Genomic DNA, 26,140 nt, shown 5'->3' with positions numbered 1-26,140 from the left:
ACTTATGGCTGCCACCATGGCAGTAAAAGGAAAGTATTTTTAACTTTTTGAGGAGCCTCCCTATTGTGTTCTACAGTGGCTGCACCAGTTTGCATTCCCACAGCAAGAGGCTTCCTTTTTCTCCACATTCTTCCCCACACTTGTTGTTTCCTGTGTTTTTGATTTTAGCCATTCTGGCAGGTGTGAGGTGGTATCTCATTGTGGTTTTGATTTGTGTTTCCCTGGTGATTAGTAATGTTGAGCATCTTTTCATGCATTTGTTGGTGATCTGTGTTTCTTCTTTGGAGAAATGTCTGTTCATGTCTTCTGCTCATTTTTAAATTGGATTCTTTGTTTTTTGGGCATTGAATTGTATCAGTTCTTTCTGTATTTTGGATACTAACCCTTTATCAGATATGTCATTTGTAAATATGTTCTCCTATTCATTAGATTGTCTTTTAGTTTTATTGATTATTTCCTTCACTGTGAAGAATTTTTTATTTTGATGGAGTTCCAATGTTTATTTTTGCTTTTGTTTTCCTGGCCCAAACTGAGGAAGTTTACTGTTGAACAAGACTTGTTTGGCAGAAGGATGGAGAGGGGGTTAATGGATAACAAAGTAGTTTGGTACTTGAGCAATATGACAGTCCAAAAGGCCAAGTGTTATTCTGGGCCATACTGGAAAAGAAATTACTCAAAATTTGAAGGGGGGAGTGAGAGAGAAATAGGAAGCCTGCTTTATCTTAGGAGGAGTGGTTAAGAGAGGTTTGTCCACAGTAAATCAGTAAATTGTGTCTGTCCACAACATGAGAGAAATTACTGCATTGGGAATATCCCCATCTTTGCAGAAGGATGGACTAAAACCTTACTTTCCTTCTGAAATTTAGAATACCTTCGTTACTGGAGATCCCTTTTGCGATGAGTGCCAATATGTCTCTGTAAGGTTTAAACAGTAAAATGTGCTGGCACTGAAGTTTTATTGTGTAGGATCTAAAGGTATGTTTAAGAGGCAGACCTGGGGTAGGTATTAGATTAATTTTCAAGTTAGATTTATCCCAAAGGAAAATACTTTGATGCTGTTGATGTGTGTGCTACTCATCAGGAGAGATAGTATTTCTTGAATTTCTTCCCAGGGTGCATTTGAGTAGCAATTAAATACTTGATAAATGAAATAACAGACACATATTTTGTATTAATTATCCCAGTGACCCACATCACATGGCAAGCAATAAATCTGTGGGAGCATAAATTGGTGGATACTTTAGATTGGCTGGTCAAGGACATTTAAACCGAGATTTAAATTACAAGAAGTATTCGACTATTTAGAAACACAGGAAGACCTTTCCAGGTAAGGTAAGGGCAAAAGCTTCAAAATGGGAATGAGCTTGACCTGTTAGAGGACCACAGAGAAGACCACTGGGGCTGGAGTGGAGGGGTCTGGGGCAGAGTGGTAGGACATGAAATTGGAGAGAGGTACAGATCATGTAGTACTTTGTAAGTCAGGATGAGGAATTTAGATTCAGTGCTTAGTAAGATGGGAAGCCATCAGTGCATATTAAGGGTAAAAACACTCTGCCTGGTTGTCAGTTATGGATTAGAGGAAGGCAAGAGAAGATGGGGTGGAGTTGGAGGAAGGCAAGATGTAGGTTGGGGCAATTGTCCAGAACTGGGGTGGTAGTAATGGGGTTGGAGAAAAGTGAATGGGGTTAGGAGCAGTTGAAAGAAAGATGATGTGGTGAAAGAACCCAGATGGTCAGGCAGGGTTAAGCCTGCCTGAGGGATAAGCCTCTAGGTCTAAGTAGGGAAAACATCACCTCTCCTGCAGAAACTTTGATTTGTATTCAGGCCATAAGGACCCCCCACCTTTTAAAAACCAGTCTTCCCAGGTCACTAAGGACCTGGCTCATCACTGACTTCTGATCTCTAGAGATATTTCCATAATCAGGGAGTTGCATTTTTCATCCCCTTTGCTTTCTTTCTAGACAGGCTTCTTAGATATCACAAGTGGGTAGTGGGTAAGAGGGGTGATGAGGATGGTGAGTTTGCCCAAAGGAAAAACTGAGGTACTGCACACAACCACTTACCTGGGTAGCCTCATAGTTTAAAAGGAAGAGGCAGGGAGGCTTAGTGCTTATTGTGTTAAGGGCCAGGGATTTTACATACCTATTCTCATTCCTCCTTTTGATAACTTTGTAAGGTGCATTTTTAAATTCCAGTTGTATGAAAGAGAGAGAGAGAGAGAGAGAGAGAGAGAGAGAGAGAGAGAAAGAGAGGAGCTTAGATAGATTATTTATTTTGCCTAAAGTCACACAGCTTGTAAGCAGCGGAGCCAGGACCAGAATCAGAATGGGGCTCTCTCTGTACCCTCCATACTGCCCCTGAATTGAGGTTAGTCTGTCTTCCTTCTTTTCTCATTACCACGTAGATTCTGTGAACTCATCCTGGGGAAGGCCATGATTTCTCTTTGTTATATGTACTATGTTTGCCTCCCCTACCTGGCATCAGTGTCTAGTAAAATGCTCAGCAAACATGCCTGCATGGAGGCAACACCTCCTGCTTACTGCCACAGGCTGGGGTGAGAGGCGAAGCAGGGCTGGTGAGGTGGATTGCTTTGCCACTGCTGCTAGGGATGGGGAGCGAGTCTACAGCCTGTGCCTTGCCTCCAAGGCATTTTCCATTTCCTGGCCCCCTCCTCCTCCCCATCCCTCAGCTTTCGCCCCTCCGCCCCTCCATTTCAGCTCTGGCCCCTAGGGGAGCGTCCCTTGCCGCGGGGCTGGCAGCACTTAGGGGTGAGGGGTCCCTGTTGTCTGTGCGCACAGCTTCGTTCACGGGTGCCTGGTGTCCAACGGGCATTGATGTCAGGCGGTGGCGGAGCGCTGCGTACAGACGGTTGACCTGGACCCTCCTCCACACTCACTTCCTTCGTCGCCCCCTCCCTCTTCCCTGTACTCGGGCTCTGGCTCTCTATAAAAGGCGGGAGCGTGGGGTGCCACAGCAGCGCCGAGTTTCAGCACCATGGAGAGCCCCCGTCTCCGGCCGCTGACCGTCTTGGGTGCCGCCCTGCTTTTTCTGCTACCGCTGTTGGGTGCCCGTGCGCAGGAGGATGCTGAGCTCCAGCCCCGAGCCCTGGACATCTACTCCGCCGTGGAGGATACCTCCCATGAGAAGGAGCTGGTGGGTATCTCCCGGATCTCCCTTGGTTGCCCCCCAGTCCCTCTGTACACGCGTCCGTCCTCCCTCCCTCCCTCCCCCACTTCCCAGAGTCCGGGTGCGCGGGGATGAGCGCGGAGATGAGCGCAAAGGCAGCGCTCCCGCTGCCATCTGAAAATCGTCTGGAGCCCCACTGCCTGCGGGCAGTTTATAGAGCGAATCCCTTGTCCCGGGCCCTTGGAGCAACAGGAGCCTCCGCAGCTAAGGGACTTGCGGTCGGTACGAGAGACCGTGCTCGCTAAGTTACTATCCCTGCACCGTCCCTTTCTGTCCTTGGAGTCCCACGGCGGAGTGTGTGTGTGTGGTTCTGGGGCTCCTTGTAACTAGGACTGGAGGAGAAGTGAGCACCCGAGCTGGGCTTGCAGCCAAGGCGGCAACTTCGGCTCCTCCGGGGTGGGGGCGGTGTGTTGCAGATCGAAGCGCTACAGGAAGTCCTGAAGAAGCTCAAGACTAAAAGTATTCCGATCTATGAGAAGAAGTATGGCCAAGTCCCCATGGTAAGGCTTTGGGGTTCCCCTTCCCCACGTTTTTTCCAGGAGGAAATATACCACCTTGAGTCTTATAGGTGACCTTTTCCCCAGGATGTGGTAACTATCAGTTTGTTCTCTATAGTTAACATTCTGTTTTGGGGTTTGTCTCTTTTTTCTTTGTTTGTTTTGTTTCTTAAATTCCACGTATGAGTGAAATCATACAGTATTTGGCTTTCTCTGCCCTATTTCACTTAGCTTTATACTCTCTAGATCCATCTAGATTTGCAGGTAATGGGTTTGCAGAAGTCTGTAGGCTTCCCTTTGTTTTACATCCCCAAACGTGGTCCTTGGCCTCTAAGGCCATTTCAGAAGACCCAATAGCTTATGCCAGGAATCAGCTCTTGGGTGTCTGTATGGAAAGGAGCATTTCTTGAGGATGAAGATTTTTTTTTTTTCAACTCATGAAGAATTCTCTGAATTGGAAGAGCCCTTAAATCTACTCAGATCTTGTTCCTCCAATTTTCTTCTTGCCTTCTGGAGCACTGCCAATTTTTTGATCTCTGTTTTAAGGTCAAAATTCTTGATTCCCGGCTCGTCACTTTCCTTGAGGGAACACACACATGCATGTGTTCGTTCTCTCTCTCTCTCTCTCTCTCTCTCTGTCTCTCTGTCTCTGTCTCTGTCTCTCTCTCTCTCTCTCTCACACACACACACACACACACACACACACACACACACACACCTTCCTTGGGATGAGGAGGCTGAAAGCAGGGAGCAGAGACTGTGAGAAATAGGTCTATTGTTGATTTCTTACAAAAATGTCTGATTTTCTTTCTTTTGGATAAACTATCAAAGGAGCCAGAAAATGTGGCCCCTCACCCAAAAAAGGTGAAATAAAGTAGGAAGGGTTCGATAATTTCCTTTTATGTTCTCTCACTGACATTATAAGCACAAGGCTCTCTGTGTTTGAGGCCTGACTATACTTGGACCTCTGGGGATGGTGATAGGTTCCACCTATCCCTCCCAGGAGTCGGAAATTGTGTTGATGGGGAGATGCGGCCATCGGGAGCCTGGGTTTGCATATGTGGGAAGACTGCACCTTGTGTTGTTTGCAGTGCCACGCTGGGGAGCGGTGCGCAGTGCGAAAAGGAGCACGGATTGGGAAGCTTTGCGACTGTCCCCGAGGAACCACCTGCAATTCCTTCCTCTTGAAGTGCTTATGAGGCTTCCACCCTCCTCCATAAATCCCCACTGCCTCTGCCTCCCTTGAGAGGACCACACTTTTATCCCTGGAGTTTGGCTTTAGCAACAAAGTTTGCGTTTCCCTCTGAGAGTTAAAGGGGCTCTTGTCCTGCTGTTCCCAAATAAAAGAATACATTAAATGTTACTGTGTGAAGGATAACGCCTTGTATGGTGTTGATACATGTGCAAAGTATTCTTATTCATCTGACAAACTCTTACCCATCTTTGTGTAGAGAAGGGGAACTTTGCTTTGAAAACTGTATTTTTGTATGTGGTGTGGCAGGATGAACATTAGATTTAGTTAATCTTGGTAGGTGACATCACAACCTGGAAAATAATCCCAAATGACACAAATTGCAGCATGTACAATTATACATAATAAAGTGTTTTTAATAATTGCTCTTACTGCATCATTGTTTCTATGTTGTAAGTAATGTAAGTGAGAATGGTGGAATTAATCATGCTGTTGTTTTCAAAGAGATGGATTTTAGAAATAGCAGTCTATTGGGAGAATAGCACCTTGGCTCCAAGGAGTTTTGATCATTAATTGGGAGTTTGCCACACAAACTTTGGTGTACTCTCTTTTTCTTTGATTGCAGTGGTGTGTGTGGGAGGGGTGGGGTGGTGGTGATGGTGGTGTTGGTGTTGGTGTGTGTGTGTGTGTGTGTGTGTGTGTGTGTGTGTGTGTGTGTGTTTGTGTTAATTGGAGATGGTTGGGATTGAGCTGATGTGACATTGTTTATTAAAACCTTTAGTAGACTCCTTAATTTTCACATAAGACCAATAAAAGATCAATTGTTTCAGACTTTAGCCTCATTAAATGCAGTTTGAAAAATTGGGACTTTTGTTTTGGTTATTCTTTTATTAGTAAATATTCATTGATAAAAAATGGATTATTTAGGGCTTGTTGTTTATCCAAAGGAAGGGAAATAGCTGTATTAGGTACTTTAAGGATGTGAGACCTAATCATTCTCACTGTTTAATATATAAACTTGGAAAAATCCTCTGTTCAAAGGAAAATTAGTCATTTTAGTAACTAGTTTTGAGGGGAACAAATGAAAACTGATAGGGGGTAGATTCAACCCAAGAAACATAAAAATCTTAAAGGTAAAGGTTAGTAGCCTTTAAATGTTTTTGAGCACTTACCCAAGGTCACATTTCTGAGGGTTTAAACCAGAGTAAACAACATTTAAGAAGGAACATCAAGAGAAAAACAGGTACTTACTGTTTCCCAATGCAAACTCAAGAGGCTGCTGCATAATATAAGCATTAAAAAAGAACATCCCTCCACTGCTTCCTGGGGAGATAGAGTATGCTGATAGGAAATATTCTCATACACAATTGCTATTGGCAGTATTCTTATTCTTACTATTACCATGGCTCATTCCCTTAGTAATCTTGCAAGATCAATATTATTACCATTTTTCAGAGGAGGAAGCAGAGGCTAAGAGAGATGATGGAAGTCATGTTGATCAGATCACATAATCCTAAATTGTGATTTCAGCTCTACTCCCTTTGACTCCCAAGATCTTTTCTCCTTTTCCTTCCATGTCACTCTGGGCAATTGAACAGGTTGTTTAGACTCCCACATTCCGCAGAAGCACTTCTTTAATAGAAATGAACTCACTGGGGTGCCAATGTATTCTGGGGGGGGGGGTCACATTGCAGTTTGAATGCCTATATGACAGGCTTAGTTGCGACTGAAATGTGTTACATTTTAATCTTGAAAAACTGCCTAGAGTTCTTTAATGGTTTAATTGTCTGCTGCTTTTCCAGAAAATATTTAAGATAAAATCCTGACCACCTTCTTGAGTCCCTCAACTGTTCCCATTTGTGTCATTTTTAAATAAGATCAGGAAATTGCTTTAATCATTGATTAGTGCACAGGCAATATCCCCGGGGATAATACTGAGAAGTGCTTCTGATTGCAGCCTGGAATGTTTTCCCAAAAGGAAGAGCTGCTGGAGGACTTTGTTGTTCAAAGACAGGAATAAGAACTCTGTTCCAAACCCCTTTAACTCCTTCACCCCTACTTCTAGATCACCGTTTTCTTTCTTGTTTAATTTGACTGAAAGATATGGACTTATGGGGAACTGGTGATGAGGAATCTGTGGGCTGGGTATTAAAGGCTTCTTCCAAAAGTTTTGTCTGGGGATCCAAGTTTTAAGGTCATGGTGGTAATGACATTCTCTACTAATAATGAAAACATTTAATCTGATGTGGTTTGGTAGAAACCTTTCATTTAATCAGTATTAGACCGCTTCTTCAAATAGAATGCCTTGGTATGTTTAATGACTGAAGGTCCCTGTGGTAGAGGATAAGAATGTTAAATACTGAAAAAATTTTAATGAGAAAAGTAGTTATCCATGTGCAGTCATCCACGTATGAGCTCCAGAGATATTCTAAGATTGGCTGAAGGATCAGGGGTCTGAGAGTTGACAGGCATCTATAGCTAAAAATCCAGAGAATATTACAGGCATAAGAGCGGTGTTTCTAGAGCAGTGGTTCTCACAGGGTTTAGAGATGATGAGTGAAAATTAACCAGAGGAATTTTCTCAACTACACACAACCACTACCCCTCCTACAGTAATTGCTGATGTTACGCCCCTCACCCTATGACAGAATCTGGAGGCCTGTGAGGGACACATGTTGTACCTAGGTACCCACACCCCCCTTCCAATCCTGATAATGGTACATCTGATTGTGGATATTGACAAAGATTCTTTCTTGATCAGACTTGAGTCAGGCTCCTGAACCTTCTTCTGGGCCTATCTGTGCACTTCCTTATAAAATCCAGTTTTAGCAAGAACCCTGCTAAATCAATTTACCAAGAGTCCCCATCCTTCTCATTTTCCACCATTCTTTAGGGGATGTCTGAGCACTCTGGCCTGTCATGAGTGAAGATCATGTCCCGTCGTGTAACTAGAATTCCCTGACCCCTGATGTTTCCCATTGGTAACTTCCCATCCACTGACTCACTCCCCTACTTCTTACTTGCCCGTTTAATATTAGGAATTGAGCCCTGTACTGTACTTTCTTTCCCCTATTGTGGTAGTCCTGAACAAAATCTATTTATATGGCTTTAACTACTGTCCAACTGTGGTTTTTCTTTGACAGGGAAGTATAGTTAGGGAAGACTATTTAGGAATGCGTGGTTTAAATAAGGTTCTCAGGTGGTTCTGCTGAGTGTCCAACATTAGAACCACTGCAATGCTGAGCTAATTGTTTATATAGTGTCCCATTCATTCTATACTTTTTTGAGTGCCTTCCATGTGCTGGGTATTTAGAACACCATGATAAACAAGATAGAATCCTTGTTCTTTTTTTTTTTTTTTTTTTTTTCAACGTTTATTTATTTTTGGGACAGAGAAAGACAGAGCATGAACGGGGGAGGGACAGAGAGAGAGGGAGACACAGAATCGGAAACATGCTCCAGGCTCTGAGCCATCAGCCCAGAGCCTGATGCGGGGCTCGAACTCACGGATCGTGGGATCGTGAGATCGTGACCTGGCTGAAGTCGGACGCTTAACCAACTGCGCCACCCAGGCGCCCCCAGAATCCTTGTTCTTAAGGGGTCTACAATCAAGTGATTTATAACCTTTTGTGAGAATAGATAATAAGAAACAAATAAAAATGATAAGCCATGATAAATTCTTTGAATTTTTTATTTCTGAATTTATGTTGACATGATTGAGGCCATGGGTTCTTAGAAAATGAAGGGCAGATAAGAAGAGGTCCAAGTGGCTTTCCCTGTAAATAGGTTTTTGGGTCCCCTCAGGTGGAATTCACAGATGTTTGTAGATTAGGAGTATCTCAGGGGAAATCAAGACTGAGCATAAGGAGGGTGGTGGTTCTGGTATCAGCATTCAATATTCTTTACTTCATGGATGGATGGATGGATGAATGGGTGGATAGATAAACATAATTCTCTCTTGCCTGGCTAATGTGTGTTTATAATTTGTTTCCCTTGCCTTTGTAGATGTAGCTGCTCTAGTCTTGAGGGTCTATCAGCACAACTATTTTGGCTTAAGAATAGTTTAATAGTTCTAGCTGGTGTTCCCTGAATTACTGAGAAGAGGAATCAGCAACAAGAAGGAGGTTAAACCTTGAGAAAAAAGAAGAGGTAATGGATGAAGTGAGGTTCTTGTCAAGGATGAGAAGGTGGGATTCAGAGCCAGGAAAAAGATAGCTTTGGGAAGGAAGGAGAAGGCAAGAGAGCACATGATATGTAAAGATATAGGGGACTTTATACATGTGTTGGCAGGACGTCGGGGGTAGTTATTTCATGGCTTCTGTTTTCCAAGGGAAGTAGGATATAAATTCATCTGCTGAGAAGAATGTTAAGCAAATTATCTATTTACTAATTATATATACACAGTGTACAAATTGATGATAGGCAAACTCTACTAGAATGTGACAGATTGACCATAGGAAGTGATATGTTAAGGACTACAAAGAGAGGAAGATGAATTTAGGAGGCACAGTGGTGAATTATCAAGGCCTGTAGACAAAAATGATATTTGAGTGTTATTTGAAGAATGTGTAATATTTTAAAATGGGAAGATGGGGAAAATTTTGTTTAAGGTGTAGGAAATAGTGTGACTGAAAGTGCACAAGGAAAAGAATGCAGTTAGAAATAACCTGAGTGCTGAGTCCATGGAGTGTAAAATGGTGAACAAGGAGACAAGGGTTGGTACGATTGTGGGTGAAGAGGCCAAGGCTTTATTCCTGATGGCTCTAGGGTATAATCAGAGCTGTGCCCTAGGAAGCTCATTCTGATACTCCACTAAAGGAGGGACCAGAAAGGGGAACATTGTACAAAAAGAGCAGGCAGGAATACACTGCAGTGGTCCAGAGAAGAAGTGATGAAGGCCTGGATGGATAAGGGTAATGTGGATGGACAGGAGGAATGCAGGAGACATTGTCCCGGAAGAGTCTGAAGCAGTAGTTTTCCCAAACTCTTCTTGTCCATGATGGTGTTTCCCCTCAACTGTGGTAAAATGGTCTGGAGGCAGAGAAACCAAAGCTAAATATATCCAATTTGATCTAATTCCCGGTTCAGCATACCTACATTTTAAGAGCCTACCTACATGTGTCTATTGAAGTACAATTAATATATAATAAAATTCATTTTTTTCAAGCATATACTGTCTACATTTTCAGTGCTAAAATGATAGTGGAAATGGGTGGCAGTTGTTTTCCTAATGTTTCCATTAACAAAATGAAATTAGGCATTTCTGTTTTGAGATGTTAGAACTTTGGGGGAAACTTGACTGGTCTGGAAAATCTAAAGGTGTGGAAACTATTGAACTCAGGGCAATTTATGGAACTGGTGTCTGACCCCTTGGGAGGATGGTATATACCAGAGAAAGGGAACAGGCACAGAGGCTTGCAGGGGGGAGGCTGAGGTTTTGAATATATAAGGGACCTGGAGCTTCTCTAGGTTTTCCTAGATTCCAGTCCAGAGGTGGCTTCACCAGAGGGAGGCAAGCACAGGACAGCACTGCAATGGAAGCGGGACGCCTGGTTTCCTGTCAAGGCTCAGCCACTCATTAGCTGTGTAACCTTGGGCAATTTGTGCAATCTTGCAGGGCCTCACACATGCAGACATCGAAGAGGCCCTTTACAGTTGAAATATTTCAACTGACTTCATTCTACATTATTTGATCATACCTAACATTCTGTGTTTGAGCAACTGGGAAATAAAGCATAATGCTCCAGCCCAAGTTGATTTTGGCTTTACGTGAACTACAGGCTTTAACAAGAAAGAATAAGCCTAAAATCACCTCAATTTTTTAAAGTGTGGATTTCGGGGGGTTCCGGAAGATGGCGGCGTAGGAGGACGCGGGGCTCACAGCGCGTCCTGCCGATCACTTAGATTCCACCTACACCTGCCTAAAGAACCCAGAAAACCGCCAGAGGATTAGCAGAAGGGAGTCTCCGGAGTCAAGCGCAGACTAGAGGCCCACGGAAGAGGGTAGGAAGGGCGGCGAGGCGGTGCGCGCTCCACGGACTGGCGGGAGGGAGCCGGGGCGGAGGGGCGGCTCGCCGGCCAAGCAGAGCCCCCGAGTCTGGCTGGCAAAAGCGGAGGGCCCGGACAGACTGTGTTCCGACAGCAAGCGCGACTTAGCGTCTGGGAGGTCATTAGTTAACAGCTCTGCTTGGAAAGCGGGAAGGCTGGAGGACAAAGGGAGGGAGAGCTGCTGAGCCCCCGGACGGCAGAGCTCAGCTTGGCGGGGAACAAAGGCGCCAGCGCCATCTCCCCCGCCCATCCCCCAGCCAAAATCCCAAAGGGAACCAGTTCCTGCCAGGGAACTTGCTCGCTCCGCGCAAACACCCAACTCTGTGCTTCTGCGGAGCCAAACCTCCGGCAGCGGATCTGACTCCCTCCCGCTGCCACAGGGCTCCTCCTGAAGTGGATCACCTAAGGAGAAGCGAGCTACGCCTGCCCCTCCAGCCCCCGTGCACCTTGCCTACCCACTCCAGCTAATACGCCAGATCCCCAGCAACACAAGCCTGGCAGTGTGCAAGTAGCCCAGACGGGACACGCCACCCCACAGTGAATCCCGCCCCTAGGAGAGGGGAAGAGAAGGCACACACCAGTCTGACTGTGGCCCCAGCAGTGGGCTGGGGGCAGACATCGGGTCGGACTGCGGCCCCGCCCACTAACTCCAGTTATACACCACAGCACAGGGGAAGTGCACTGCAGGTCCTCACCACGCCAGGGACTCTCCAAAATGACCAAACGGAAGAATTCCCCTCAGAAGAATCTCCAGGAAATAACAACAGCTAATGAACTGATCAAAAAGGATTTAAATAATATAACAGAAAGTGAATTTAGAATAATAGTCATAAAATTAATCGCTGGGCTTGAAAACAGTATACAGGACAGCAGAGAATCTCTTGCCACAAAGATCGAGGGACTAAGGAACAGTCACGAGGAGTTGAAAAACGCTTTAAACGAATTGCAAAACAAAATGGAATCCACGATGGCTCGGCTTGAAGAGGCAGAGGAGAGAATAGGTGAACTAGAAGATAAAGTTATGGAGAAAGAGGAAGCTGAAAGAAAGAGAGATAAAAAAATCCAGGAGTATGAGGGGAAAATTAGAGAACTAAGTGATACACTAAAAAAAAATAATATACGCATAATTGGTATCCCAGAGGAGGAAGAGAGAGGGAAGGGTGCTGAAGGGGTACTTGAACAAATTATAGCTGAGAACTTCCCTGAACTGGGGAAGGAAAAAGGCATTGAAATCCAAGAGGCACAGAGAACTCCCTTCAGACGTAACTTGAATCGATCTTCTGCACGACATATCATAGTGAAACTGGCAAAATACAAGGATAAAGAGAAAATTCTGAAAGCAGCAAGGGATAAACGTGCCCTCACATATAAAGGGAGACCTATAAGACTCGTGACTGATCTCTCCTTTGAAACTTGGCAGGCCAGAAAGGCTTGGCACGATATCTACAGTGTGCTAAACAGAAAAAATATGCAGCCGAGAATCCTTTATCCAGCAAGTCTGTCATTTAGAATAGAAGGAGAGATAAAGGTCTTCCCAAACAAACAAAAACTGAAGGAATTTGTCACCACGAAACCAGCCCTACAAGAGATCCTAAGGGGGATCCTGTGAGACAAAGTACCAGAGACATCACTACAAGCATAAAACATACAGACATCACAATGACTCTAAACCCATATCTTTCTATAATAACACTGAATGTAAATGGATTAAATGCGCCAACTAAAAGACATAGGGTATCAGAATGGATAAAAAAACAAGACCCATCTATTTGCTGTCTACAAGAGACTCATTTTAGATCTGAGGACACCTTTAGATTGAGAGTGAGGGGATGGAGAACTATTTATCATGCTACTGGAAGCCAAAAGAAAGCTGGAGTAGCCATACTTATATCAGACAAACTAGACTTTAAATTAAAGGCTGTAACAAGAGATGAAGAAGGGCATTATATAATAATCACAGGGTCTATCCACCAGGAAGAGCTAACTATTATAAATGTCTATGCGCCAAATACCCGAGCCCCCAGATATATAAAACAATTACTCATAAACATAAGCAACCTTATTGATAAGAATGTGGTCATTGCAGGGGACTTTAACACCCCACTTACAGAAATGGATAGATCATCTAGACACACAGTCAATAAAGAAACAAGGGCCCTGAATGATACATTGGATCAGATGGACTTGACAGATATATTTAGAACTCTGCATCCCAAAGCAACAGAATATACTTTCTTCTCGAGTGCACATGGAACATTCTCCAAGATAGATCATATACTGGGTCACAAAACAGCCCTTCATAAGTTTACAAGAATTGAAATTATACCATGCATACTTTCAGACCACAATGCTATGAAGCTTGAAATCAACCACAGGAAAAAGTCTGGAAAACCTCCAAAAGCATGGAGGTTAAAGAACACCCTACTAACGAATGAGTGGGTCAACCAGGCAATTAGAGAAGAAATTAAAACATATATGGAAACAAACGAAAATGAAAATACAACAATCCAAACGCTCTGGGATGCAGCGAAGGCAGTCCTGAGAGGAAAATACATTGCAATTCAGGCCTATCTCAAGAAACAAGAAAAATCCCAAATACAAAATCTAACAGCACACCTAAAGGAAATAGAAGCAGAACAGCAAAGGCAGCCTAAACCCAGCAGAAGAAGAGAAATAATAAAGATCAGAGCAGAAATAAACAATATAGAATCTAAAAAAACTGTAGAGCAGATCAACGAAACCAAGAGTTGGTTTTTTGAAAAAATAAACAAAATTGACAAACCTCTAGCCAGGCTTCTCAAAAAGAAAAGGGAGATGACCCAAATAGATAAAATCATGAATGAAAATGGAATGATTACAACCAATCCCTCAGAGATACAAACAATTATCAGGGAATACTATGAAAAATTATATGCCAGCAAATTGGACAACCTGGAAGAAATGGACAAATTTCTAAACACCCACACTCTTCCAAAACTCAATCAGGAGGAAATAGAAAGCTTGAACAGACCCATAACCAGCGAAGAAATTGAATCGGTTATCAAAAATCTCCCAACAAATAAGAGTCCAGGACCAGATGGCTTCCCAGGGGAGTTCTACCAGACATTTAAAGCAGAGATAATACCTATCCTTCTCAAGCTATTCCAAGAAATAGAAAGGGAAGGAAAACTTCCAGACTCATTCTATGAAGCCAGTATTACTTTGATTCCTAAACCAGACAGAGACCCAGTAAAAAAAGAGAACTACAGGCCAATATCCCTGATGAATATGGATGCAAAAATTCTTAATAAGATACTAGCAAATCGAATTCAACAGCATATAAAAAGAATTATTCACCATGATCAAGTGGGATTCATTCCTGGGATGCAGGGCTGGTTCAACATTCGCAAATCGATCAACGTGATACATCACATTAACAACAAAAAAGAGAAGAACCATATGATCCTGTCAATCGATGCAGAAAAGGCCTTTGACAAAATCCAGCACCCTTTCTTAATAAAAACCCTTGAGAAAGTCGGGATAGAAGGAACATACTTAAAGATCATAAAGGCCATTTATGAAAAGCCCACAGCTAACATCATCCTCAACGGGGAAAAACTGAGAGCTTTTTCCCTGAGATCAGGAACACGACAGGGATGCCCACTGTCACCGCTGCTGTTTAACATAGTGCTGGAAGTTCTAGCATCAGCAATCAGACAACAAAAGGAAATCAAAGGCATCAAAATTGGCAAAGATGAAGTCAAGCTTTCGCTTTTTGCAGATGACATGATATTATACATGGAAAATCCGATAGACTCCACCAAAAGTCTGCTAGAACTGATACATGAATTCAGCAAAGTTGCAGGATACAAAATCAATGTGCAGAAATCAGTTGCATTCTTATACACTAACAATGAAGCAACAGAAAGACAAATGAAGAAACTGATCCCATTCACAATTGCACCAAGAAGCATAAAATACCTAGGAATAAATCTAACCAAAGATGTAAAAGATCTGTATGCTGAAAACTATAGAAAGCTTATGCAGGTAATTGAAGAAGATATAAAGAAATGGAAAGACATTCCCTGCTCATGGATTGGAAGAATAAATATTGTCAAAATGTCAATACTACCCAAAGCTATCTACACATTCAATGCAATCCCAATCAAAATTGCACCAGCATTCTTCTCGAAACTAGAACAAGCAATCCTAAAATTCATATGGAACCACAAAAGGCCCCGAATAGCCAAAGTAATTTTGAAGAAGAAGACCAAAGCAGGAGGCATCACAATCCCAGACTTTAGCCTCTACTACAAAGCTGTCATCACCAAGACAGCATGGTATTGGCATAAAAACAGACACATAGACCAATGGAATAGAATAGAAACCCCAGAACTAGACCCACAAACGTATGGCCAACTCATCTTTGACAAAGCAGGAAAGAACATCCAATGGAAAAAAGACAGTCTCTTTAACAAATGGTGCTGGGAGAACTGGACAGCAACATGCAGAAGGTTGAAACTAGACCACTTTCTCACCCCATTCACAAAAATAAACTCAAAATGGATAAAGGACCTGAATGTGAGACAGGAAACCATCAAAACCTTAGAGGAGAAAGCAGGAAAAGACCTCTCTGACCTCAGCCGTAGCAATCTCTTACTCGGCACATCCCCAAAGGCAAGGGAATTAAAAGCAAAAGTGAATTACTGGGACCTTATGAAGATAAAAAGCTTCTGCACAGCAAAGGAAACAACCAACAAAACTAAAAGGCAACCAACGGAATGGGAAAAGATATTTGCAAATGACACATCGGACAAAGGGCTAGTATCCAAAATCTATAAAGAGCTCATCAAACTCCACACCCGAAAAACAAATAACCCAGTGAAGAAATGGGCAGAAAACATGAATAGACACTTCTCTAAAGAAGACATCCGGATGGCCAACAGGCACATGAAAAGATGTTCAACGTCGCTCCTTATCAGGGAAATACAAATCAAAACCACACTCAGATACCACCTCACGCCAGTCAGAGTGGCCAAAATGAACAAATCAGGAGACTATAGATGCTGGAGAGGATGTGGAGAAACAGGAACCCTCTTGCACTGTTGGTGGGAATGCAAATTGGTGCAGCCGCTCTGGAAAGCAGTGTGGAGGTTCCTCAGAAAATTAAAAATAGACCTACCCTATGACCCAGCAATAGCACTGCTAGGAATTTACCCAAGGGATACAGGAGTACTGATGCATAGGGGCACCTGTACCCCAATGTTTATAGCGGCACTCTCAACAATAGCCAAATTATGGAAAGAGCCTAAATGTCCATCAACTGATGAATGGATAAAGAAATTGTGGTTTATATACACAATGGAATACTACGTGGCAATGAGAAAAAATGAAATATGGCCTTTTGTAGCAACATGGATGGAACTGGAGAGTGTGATGCTAAGTGAAATAAGCCATACAGAGAAAGACAGATACCATATGGTTTCACTCTTATGTGGATCCTGAGAAACATAACAGAAACCCATGGGGGAGGGGAAGGAAAAAAAAAAAAAGAGGTTAGAGTGGGAGAGAGCCAAAGCATTAGAGACTGTTAAAAACTGAGAACAAACTGAGGGTTGATGGGGGGTGGGAGGGAGGGCAGGGTGGGTGATGGGTATTGAAGAGGGCACCTTTTGGGATGAGCACTGGGTGTTGTATGGAAACCAATTTGACAGTAAATTTCATATATTAAAAAAAAAAAAATAAATAAATAAAAAAAAAAAAAAAATAAAGTGTGGATTTCTTGGGGCTCCTGGGTGGCTCATGGATCAGTCCGTTAAGCGTCCAACTTTGGTTCAGGTCATGATCTCGTAGTTCATGGGTTCGAGCCCCCTGTTTGGCTCTGTGCTGACAGCTCGGAGCCTGATGCTGCTTCGGATTCTGTGTCTCTGTCTCTCTCTGACCCTCCTCTGCTTTTGCTCTGTCTCTGTCTCTCAATAATAAATAAACATTAAAAAAATTAAGTTTCGATTTCTTAAACACTAAACAATCTTGTGGAGAACCTAAGCATTTGGAATTTGAAGATAATTGCTTTAAAATTACATACATACATATTATACATACAAATTTTATTTATATATGAGAGTTATATTTAAATTATAAATTATATAATTATAATATAATTGTATGACTATGTATAGTTATAATAATACATTATTGTAAATTATAATGTCTACTATATTATTAGTAAATAATACTAATATTAAATATATAAATTATATAGTTATATATTTTTAGTAACTATGTATAATTATATATGTAATATATAACTATATATTACATATATAATGTATAGTATATATAATTAAATATAGTGTATGATATATGATTATATATCATATATAATTTTAAAATTATGTGTATATATAATATATTTGAAACATTTCAATAAATTTTTAAATATATAAATATAAAATATAAATAAATATAATTACATTATAAATTATATGTATATAATTTATATACATTAGTTGCTTCCACACACAGTATAGTTTGCTTCCTCTTGTATTCTCATTTTTCAATTTTTTTTTTGGTGGTTAGGACCCAGCTGGGGCTTTCCAAAGAGGAACACATATGCAGGCTTCATAAGGACTGAAAACCTCTGTAAAGGTATATGTGGAGAACATTTTTAACATGGAAACGTTATACTAGAAAATACTTCTAAGTCTCTAAAATCTTAAAGCCACACTTCTGGTGGACTGAGCTCCTGTATCTCAGGTGAGGTTTTGGGTGTTCGAGCTTCCGCTTTCTACATTCTGTTGTCTTTAGTGATTTATAGTGTCAACATTAAGGTTCTGGAGCAGTTTGGGCTTTGTGAGTTTATTAGGAGTTTGCTGTTGATTCTTACTGTAGAGTTTACAAACCTAGTTTATACATTGTCTTCATTTTGGGATTGATCACAGAATTTCAGAATTGAAAGGAAACTTTGAGGTCATTTAATTAAATCTCATTTTATAAATGAGGAAACAGAGACCTTAATGGTAAAGTGACTTGTCTATTCCTGTGATGACCAAATGAAAATTCTGTGAGGCAAGCAATATATATTTGATAAATTGTGGGACATTTTATCAATAGAATCCCTCTTAGGACAAGTTATCCTCATTTGGGAGACTCTCTTGACAACTATTAGGGGTGGAAGCGAAACTTCCTTGATTAATTTTTATTTATCTTTCTATCTCCTGTTACTCTATTTTAAAATGTGATTTACTTTTTTAAAAAGTTTATTTATTTATTTTGAGAGACAGAGAGAGAGAGAGAGAGAGAGAGAGAGAGAGAAAGCACAAATGGGGGAGGAGCAGAGAGAGAGGGAGAGAGAATCCCAAGCAGGGTCCATGCTTAACCCAGAGAGCAACATGGGGCTCGATCTCACAATCCTGAGATTATGACCTGGACTAAAATCAAGAGTCAGATGCTTAACCAACTGAGCCACCCAGGAGCCCCCATATAAGCCAATTCTAATGAATTTATTTCTAAAGAGGGAGTTTGTTATAAAGTGATCAGAGGGTAGGAAATATAGGTGAAGAAAGAACTGGATACCCAGAGCCAGTAGGAATCATTTCTTCTCTTTTGTTCTCTTTTTCTCCCTCATTCTCTCTCTTACTTTCTTACCCATACATGTTTCTCTCTCTCTCCATATTACTTTGCGTAGGTTTATCTAGGGTCTAGTAGTGGAATTGCTGGGTAGGTTGTACAGTATGCTCATTTTCAACGTTAGTAGATAATGCCAGATTGCTCTCTAAATTAATTAGAGAACTAATGGCTGTACCAATTTATGTTTCCTACAGAAAGTCTTGCACAGTGTCACCTATGCTTGGAACGGTTAATTTAAAAATTTTGCCAATCTGGGGTGTCTGGCTGGCTCAGTCAGAAGAGTGTGTGAGTCTTGATCTTGGGGCTGTGAGTTCGAGCCCCACGTTGGGTGTAGAGATTACTTACAAAAATAAATAAAACTTAAAAAAATTTTTCTTTTGTGAATCTGATATCATTTTTGCCAGCGGTATTTCATTGTTATTTTAACTTGCATTCTTTTGACTACTCAAGAAGACCATATTTTAATATTTATTCGTATTTTCTCTTCTGTGATTTGTTTCTTCAGGTACCTTACCTATTTTTTAGTTGGGTTGTTTGCATTTTTCTTTTGTTAAATGTTTATTTATTTTTGAGAGAAAGAGTTTGAGAGAGAGATTGTGAGTAGGGGAGGGACAGAAAGAGAGGGAGAGAGAGAATTCCAAACGGGCTTAGCACTATCAGTGCAGAGCCCAGCTGGGGGCTTGATCTCATGAACCATGAGATCATGACCTGAGCTGAAATCAAGAATTGGACCCTTAACTGACTGAGCCACCCAGGTGCCCCTGTTTGTTTTTTTCTAATCAATTTGTAGAAGTTCTTTATATATTTTGAAACTACTTCCTTATTGGCCATATAATGTTGCAAATATCTCCTAATCTATGGCTTATCTTTTTACCATAGTATCATTTGCTGTGCAGAGTTATAAATTTTAATGTAGTTAAAATTTTTCCTTCCATGTTTGTGCTAAGTGTAAGACACAATACTGGTTCAAATCATAAAGACATAATACTGGTTCTCCTATAATTTTCTTTAAGATTTATAATTTTGCACTTTAAGGTTATTAACCCATAATTTTTGTGTATGGTGATATGAGATTTCATATTTTTTTATATGGGAGAGTCATAGTCTCATCTCATCTTTATTGAAGATAAATACCTTTTCCCACTGATGTATAATACCAACTCTGTGAATTTTCAGGTTTTTTTTTTTTTTTTAAATTTGTGGGTCTGTTTCTAAACTCTATCCTGTCCCATTGACTTATTAGTTTATTTGGACACCACAACCACACACTATTTACAGAGTATTTGGGCATTGGTACCTCTGTCAGCAACCTCAAGCCAGTACCTCCAGGAACATACCTGCAGTTAACAAATTAGGTTTGTGACTAGTTTCAGTTTGGGTTAGGGACCCGTGTGGCATCTCAGTAAGACAGTGTGGAAAGACAAAACAAAACAAAACAAAACAAAACAAAACAAAACAAAACACTCACACAAACACCTTCTTGTAGGATGTGGGCTTTTGTTGAATGATTCTGGGGAAGGCTTGAGAGAAAGGGGAGTAACTCTGGATTGGGTGTCTTCAGAAAGTGGGGACATTCGATGATTGGATATCTCCATAAATATTATTTATAGGGAGAGGAGGCTAGAGGGAGGACAAAATGATACTTGGTAAAGAAGTAGCAGACACTTGTTTAGTGAGAGACAGGAATGCTTGGTATGTTGTGGGTTGTATGGAGGTTTTATCTGTGTTTATGCAAAATTATCAAGTGGCTTTGTGTTGACTCAGTTTATTTTGGTTGATGAGTGACCTTGTCTGAGGTGGTATTCTGTAAGATGGTGTATGGTCTACACGAAGCACCAGGCCAGCTTCCAACAACACTGAGGTCAGCTGCAAGCCTCAGACTGGTTCCTGGTTGGTTCATCTGGTAGAACAGTCCTCCTCTCACCCATACACAGTTCTTCAGAATACTTTTATTCTTGTTAATTTATGGTTACATATGAATTTTAGTATCAGCTTATAAAGTTTTACAAAAGGTCTGTTGGATTTTGCTTGGATTTGCATTGAACTTACAAATTAATGATGGAAAGAACTGAAATGTTGAGCTTATTTCATCTTTTGATTTATTAACATGGTATGATTTCTACACTTATTTAGATCTTTAAAAATGTCCTTCAATAACTTTAATAATGTTCTTCATATATGTTTTGGATTTACTAGGTTTTAGACTTTTTTAAGTTTTAGATTTATTATTTGGATTCTAATTTTTTGTTGCTGACATGTATGCTTTTTAATTCTATCATATTTTATAATTGGTTTATTGACATAAAGGAATGCTATGTACCATGTTTATATATTGATGATATCCTGTAATGTTCCTGAGTTTTCCTCTTGGTTCTAAGTATTTCAATATGTTCTTTTGGATTTCTATGTAGACAATCATGTTATCTGAAAATAAGGAGAGTTTTTTCTTCCTTTCTCATTCTTATAATTATACTTATTATTTTATTACATTGACTATGTCTGTTACTATGTCAATGGTATAGGGGTGATGGTAGACATTCTTATTCTTGACTTCAATGACAATTTTTCTAAAGTTTCATAGGAAATTATTTTGTTAGGTTATTTTTATTTTTTATTATTTATTTTCTTATTAAAAATTTTTAATGTTTCTTTTACAGAGACACAGAGAGACACAGAGCATGGGTGGGGGAGGGGCAGAGAGAGAGGGAGACACAGAATCCAAAGCAGGCTCTAGCCTCTGAGCTGTCAGCACAGAGCCCAGCATGGGGCTTGAACTCATGGACTGTGAGATCATGACCTGAGGCAAAGTTGGATGCTTAACCAACTGAGCCACCCAGGTGCCCCTTAGTTTTTCAAGAGGAGATAGCAATTTCGATTTAAAAAAATTTTTTTTAATGTTTATTTATTTTTGAGAGAGAGAGAAACAGTGTGAGTAGGGGAGGGTAGAGAGAAAGAGAGAGACAGACTCCAAAACAGGCTCTAGGCTCTGAGCTGTCAGCACAGAGCCCAACGTGGGGCTGGAACTCATGAACTGTAAGATCATGACCTAAGCTGAAGTTGGATGCCCAACTGACTGAGCCACCCAAGCATCCCTGTTTGGTCATTTTTAAAATACATGCTCTTAAATTTGAAAAAAAGAGGGGGATGCCTGGGTGGCTCAGTCAGTTAAGTGTTCAATTCTTGATTTTGGCCAGGATCATAATCTCAGGGTCATGGGATCCAGCCCCCTGTTGGACCCCATGCTGAGCATGGAACCTGCTTAAGATTTTCTCTCTCTCCCCCTCAGGCCATCTCCCCTCCATGCTCTCTCTTTCTCTCTTGAAAAAAAAAGTATATATGTATATATATGTATATACATATATATGTATATACATATATATATATATACTCTTTCTTAAATTAAGGAAATTTATTTCTAATTCCTGGTTTGATAAGTTTTTGCTTTGCAAACATGAATGAGTACTCAATTTTGTAGAGCTTTTTTCTGCATTTACTGATACAATTCTACTTTTCTTAATTTTTAAAAATATTTATTTGTTTTTGAGAGACAGAGATAGAGGGCGAGCAGGGGAGGAGCAAGAGGGAGGGAGACACAGAATCTGAAGCAGGCTCCAGGCTCTGAGCTGTCAGCACAGAGCCTGACATGGGGCTGGAACCCATGAACCGGAGATCATGACCTGAGCCAAAGTGGGACCCTCAACCGACAGAGACACGCAGGCGCCCCTATTTTTCTTAATCTATTAATAATCTGACTTAATCTACAGCCTAGAGAAGTGGTCACCCTCCTGCAGAGCTCCATGGATACGTGCTAGTGGTGGAGCAATCAGTCTTGGTGGAGTGCTGAGGTGGACGATCCGGGCTGGAGCCCACGCTTCCGCCATGTCCTACAGCCATAGTCCCTGAGCAGCCAGGTGTGCGGCTGATACTTCCCACAACCCAAAGATCTAATATCTGATCCTTCTATACCCTGGGCATGCAGTGCAAAACCACATGCCTGCTCCTGCTCTTGTTTCCACCATGAGTTTCTCCTCACATGCTGCTTGTGCTGCTTGGTAGTTCACCTTGTCTGCTTGACATGGTATATTTACTGATAGACTTTTTATTTTAGGTTTATTTATTTACTTAGAGAGAGAGAGAGAAAGAGAGAAAGAGCATGAGTGGGAGAGGTGCAGAGAGAGAGAGAGAGAGAGAGAGAGAATATCAAGCAGCCTCCATAAGGAGCCTGATGTGGGGCGATCTCACGAATCATGAGATCCTGATCTGAGCTGAAATCAAGAATCAGACACTTAGCCAACTGAGCCACCAAGGCGCCCCAATTGATAGATTTTCTAATGGTGTTTTTCCTTTTATGGGATAAACTACTTAGTTATGACGCATTTTATAACACATTTTGACTTTGATTTGTTAATTTATAAACTAAAACTTTTATGTCTATGTTTCTTAGAAAGATCGGTTTGTAATTTTATTTTCTTGTCTTTATCATTGTCCAATTTTGGTAGTAGGCTAAGTTGCCTCAAAAAATACATTAAAGAGTTCGTCTTCTCTCTACTTTCCCGGTCCTTTGAAGCAGTTTGTAAAGAAGGATTATCTGGGGGCGCCTGGGTGGCTCAGTCGGTTGAGCTGAGCGTCCGACTTCAGCTCAGGTCACGATCTCGTGGTCCGTGAGTTCGAGCCCCGCGTCGGGCTCTGGGCTGGTGGCTCGAGCCTGGAGCCTGCTTCCGATTCTGTGTCTCCCTCTCTCTGCCCCTCCCCCATTCATGCTCTGTCTCTCTCTGTCTCAAAAATAAATAAACGTTAAAAAAAAAATTAAAAAGACCTTTAAAAAAAAAAAGAAGGATTATCTGTGGAGGTTTGGTCGTCTTTTGTCAGTGGGAAATTTTGGTGACTAACTCCATTTCTTTAATGATTTTTAAATGACCTCAGAACTATGAATGGAGAAAGATGAGACATGAGAGATTCCAGTTGGGCTTAATTTAAATCTAGGTAGGTAGGAAGGATATAAAAAGATCTAGGAATAGGACAAGAAAGGACTAAGTTTTTGAATTTGTAATTTTGATTAATTAAAGGCTAAATTTAAAAACCAAAGTAGCACTTGAATAATCTTTTGTGTTACCTCTCCTAAGCCTCTCAGGCTTTCAGTCTAGAGCCAGGCTTTACAGTGGAGGTTTGAGTCTCCTGGTAAGTGGTAATCGCAGATAGTCAGATGGTTGCGTGGCTTTCCTGCCAGCTGTTTTCTTTTTTTTTTTATTAAATTTTTTTTTACATTTATTTATTTTTGAGAGACAGAGTGAGACAGAGTGAGAATGGGGGAGAGGCAGAGAGAGAGGGAGATACAGGACCGGAAGCAGGCTCCAGGCTCTGAGCTGTCAGCACAGAGCCCAATGTGGGGCTCGAACCCACAGACCGTGAGATCATGACCTGAGTCGAAGACAGACGCTTAACCGACTGAGCCACCCAGGCGCCCTCCCCCTTTTAAAAAAAAATTTTTTTTTGCTGGCTGTTTTCCGAGCAGTGACTCCAGGATTCAGCCAGTTATGTGTTCAGTTTCTGTTTCCTAGGTCGTAGACCTGTCCTCCTTCCCTGGGTTTATGACTTGGTGTAAGCTCTAGACCCAGGCAGTCTTCTAAGGCAATTAAAACAAATGTAGACTTGTTTCATGATTGGAAGAACTCCACTCCAGCTTCTGTTTTGGAACAGGTTTTGTCCTTTTACCCTGTAGAAGCCAAACTCTTAGCTGCCACTGCCAGCGTCTGAACCCTGGGTCAAGCAAATTCCCAGCTTCAATCTGTTCCTGACCTTGAATTTATGGTCCACTGGAATCCTTATCTTCCTTTCTGAGGCTAGCTGTATCTTTTCAGGTTTTTCTTTTCTATATTTATATTTTTCTATATTTTTACTTTAGGGAGAAAATGTTGTCCTTTTACCCTGTAGAAGCCAAACTCTTAGCTGCCACTGCCAGCGTCTGAACCCTGGGTCAAGCAAATTCCCAGCTTCAATCTGTTCCTGACCTTGAGTTTATGGTCCACTGGAATCCTTATCTTCCTTTCTGAGGCTAGCTGTATCTTTTCAGGTTTTTCTTTTCTATATTTATATTTTTCTATATTTTTACTTTAGGGAGAATTTGTTAATATTTGTATAAAAGTTGTCAACCATATAGCAACCAATGCTTTTGTTGACTTAATCGTAAGTTTCATTGGTTTATTACTCATCATTGATTCTTCTATAACTGGTCCTAATTGTTGAGTTCTTTTTTCCACTTCATTGGACTCTTTCTTCAGGTGAATTTTTGGGGACTGGTACTTGGGTATTACGGTTCTGAATCCTTGCATACTTGAATTTGTATTTATTTTGCTCTCACAGGGAACATACTTTTTAGACACAGATATAGAAAGTTCTTCTCATGCTGTTGCTCTTCTCTTTTCTGGCATTGGGCTAAGAAAGGGACACCTTTTACTATAATTGTCATTTTTTAAATAAATGTTTGTTTCTTCTTTAATATATGAGTAGATGTTATTTTATATATTTGAACTTCAGAAATGTTACCCAGGGTGCCTTGGTGTAGGTGGTCTTTCTCCATATTCTTTCTTGAATCTCATTGAGTCCTTTTGACTGAAAGAGTAAAGATTTTCTTAGGTGAAGTGTAGATATTTCTCTCATTTCTTTATTATTTCTCTGGTGTACATTTAGTTCTTTTTCTGGGATTCCTTTTGTATAAATATAGAATCTCTCATATATATGTGTTATGTGAACTATATCTCTTCTCCTTTTCATCTTGATCTTTTCCCTCTGAGTCCTGAGCCTGTGAATCTAATTCATAGATTTGGTTCTATTCAGTAACTAACCTAATTACCACAAATGGAGCTTCCTTCATACTCCTTTGTCCTATGGTACTGGTATGAAAAACAAATGCTCCTGAGAGGTAGAGACCATTCTTTCACTCTGCTTCTGTTATGGTGGATTTTTCACCTTCTCTCTTTTGAGGACTGCAGAGAGGCCGACATATCAGAGCCCCAAGGGGAGACACTAGGAATAGCTTTATCTACCTCACACTTGGTAAAGCCTGCCTCTGGCTAGAGATCTCAAAGACTCAACATACACCCCAAAGGGTGGAAGAGCACCAAGGATTCTGAGTTGCCATGTGGGAGTGGTATCTCTCATTCTTCAAGTCACACCATGATTATAAGAGCAGTCATTTTGTTTTTACACATGCAGTAATAGAATCTTTTTTTTTTTTTTTAATTTTCACTTAGGGAGTTAGAGACAGAGATAGAGATACAGATAGAGCAGGCGAGCAAGAGTGCCTTTGCGCTGTGTTGCGGGGGAAGGGTTGAGGGAGAACACATTTGGAAAAGGAATTTAGGGAAAGAACATAAATATCAAATGAGCATTTATTCCATTATTTTCTGGGTGGTGGTATATATTGGAAACCTCTCTTTTTGATCTTCAATGAATTGTTCAGAAATTCTTTGTTACTCAAAGTAACAATTGATGTGATTTTATTAAAAAATATTTATCAAGACTTTTTTCCATGCCATAAATTTATTTACAAACGTATCAAGTATGTTGAATTCAAGAGTTTGATCCATTTTTCAGACATTGTATCTCTTAA

At 40.9% G+C, this 26,140-nt stretch overlaps 1 protein-coding gene across 1 annotated transcript; it reads left to right on the top strand.

The window, feature by feature from the left end:
• The first annotated feature begins 2,594 nt into the window (after positions 1–2,594).
• Positions 2,595–5,299, top strand: CARTPT (CART prepropeptide). Its single transcript, XM_060633979.2, has 3 exons — positions 2,595–3,153; positions 3,603–3,686; positions 4,775–5,299. The coding sequence occupies exons 1-3, from the start codon at positions 2,995–2,997 to the stop codon at positions 4,880–4,882; spliced, it is 351 nt and encodes a 116-aa protein (XP_060489962.1). The 5' UTR covers positions 2,595–2,994; the 3' UTR covers positions 4,883–5,299.
• The last annotated feature ends 20,841 nt before the right edge of the window (positions 5,300–26,140 follow it).

This window comes from Panthera onca, chromosome A1, assembly GCF_046562875.1.
Source record: "Panthera onca isolate mPanOnc1 chromosome A1, mPanOnc1 haplotype 2, whole genome shotgun sequence".
Classification (NCBI taxonomy): domain Eukaryota; kingdom Metazoa; phylum Chordata; class Mammalia; order Carnivora; family Felidae; genus Panthera; species Panthera onca.
This window is presented reverse-complemented; position numbering and strand designations above follow the sequence as displayed.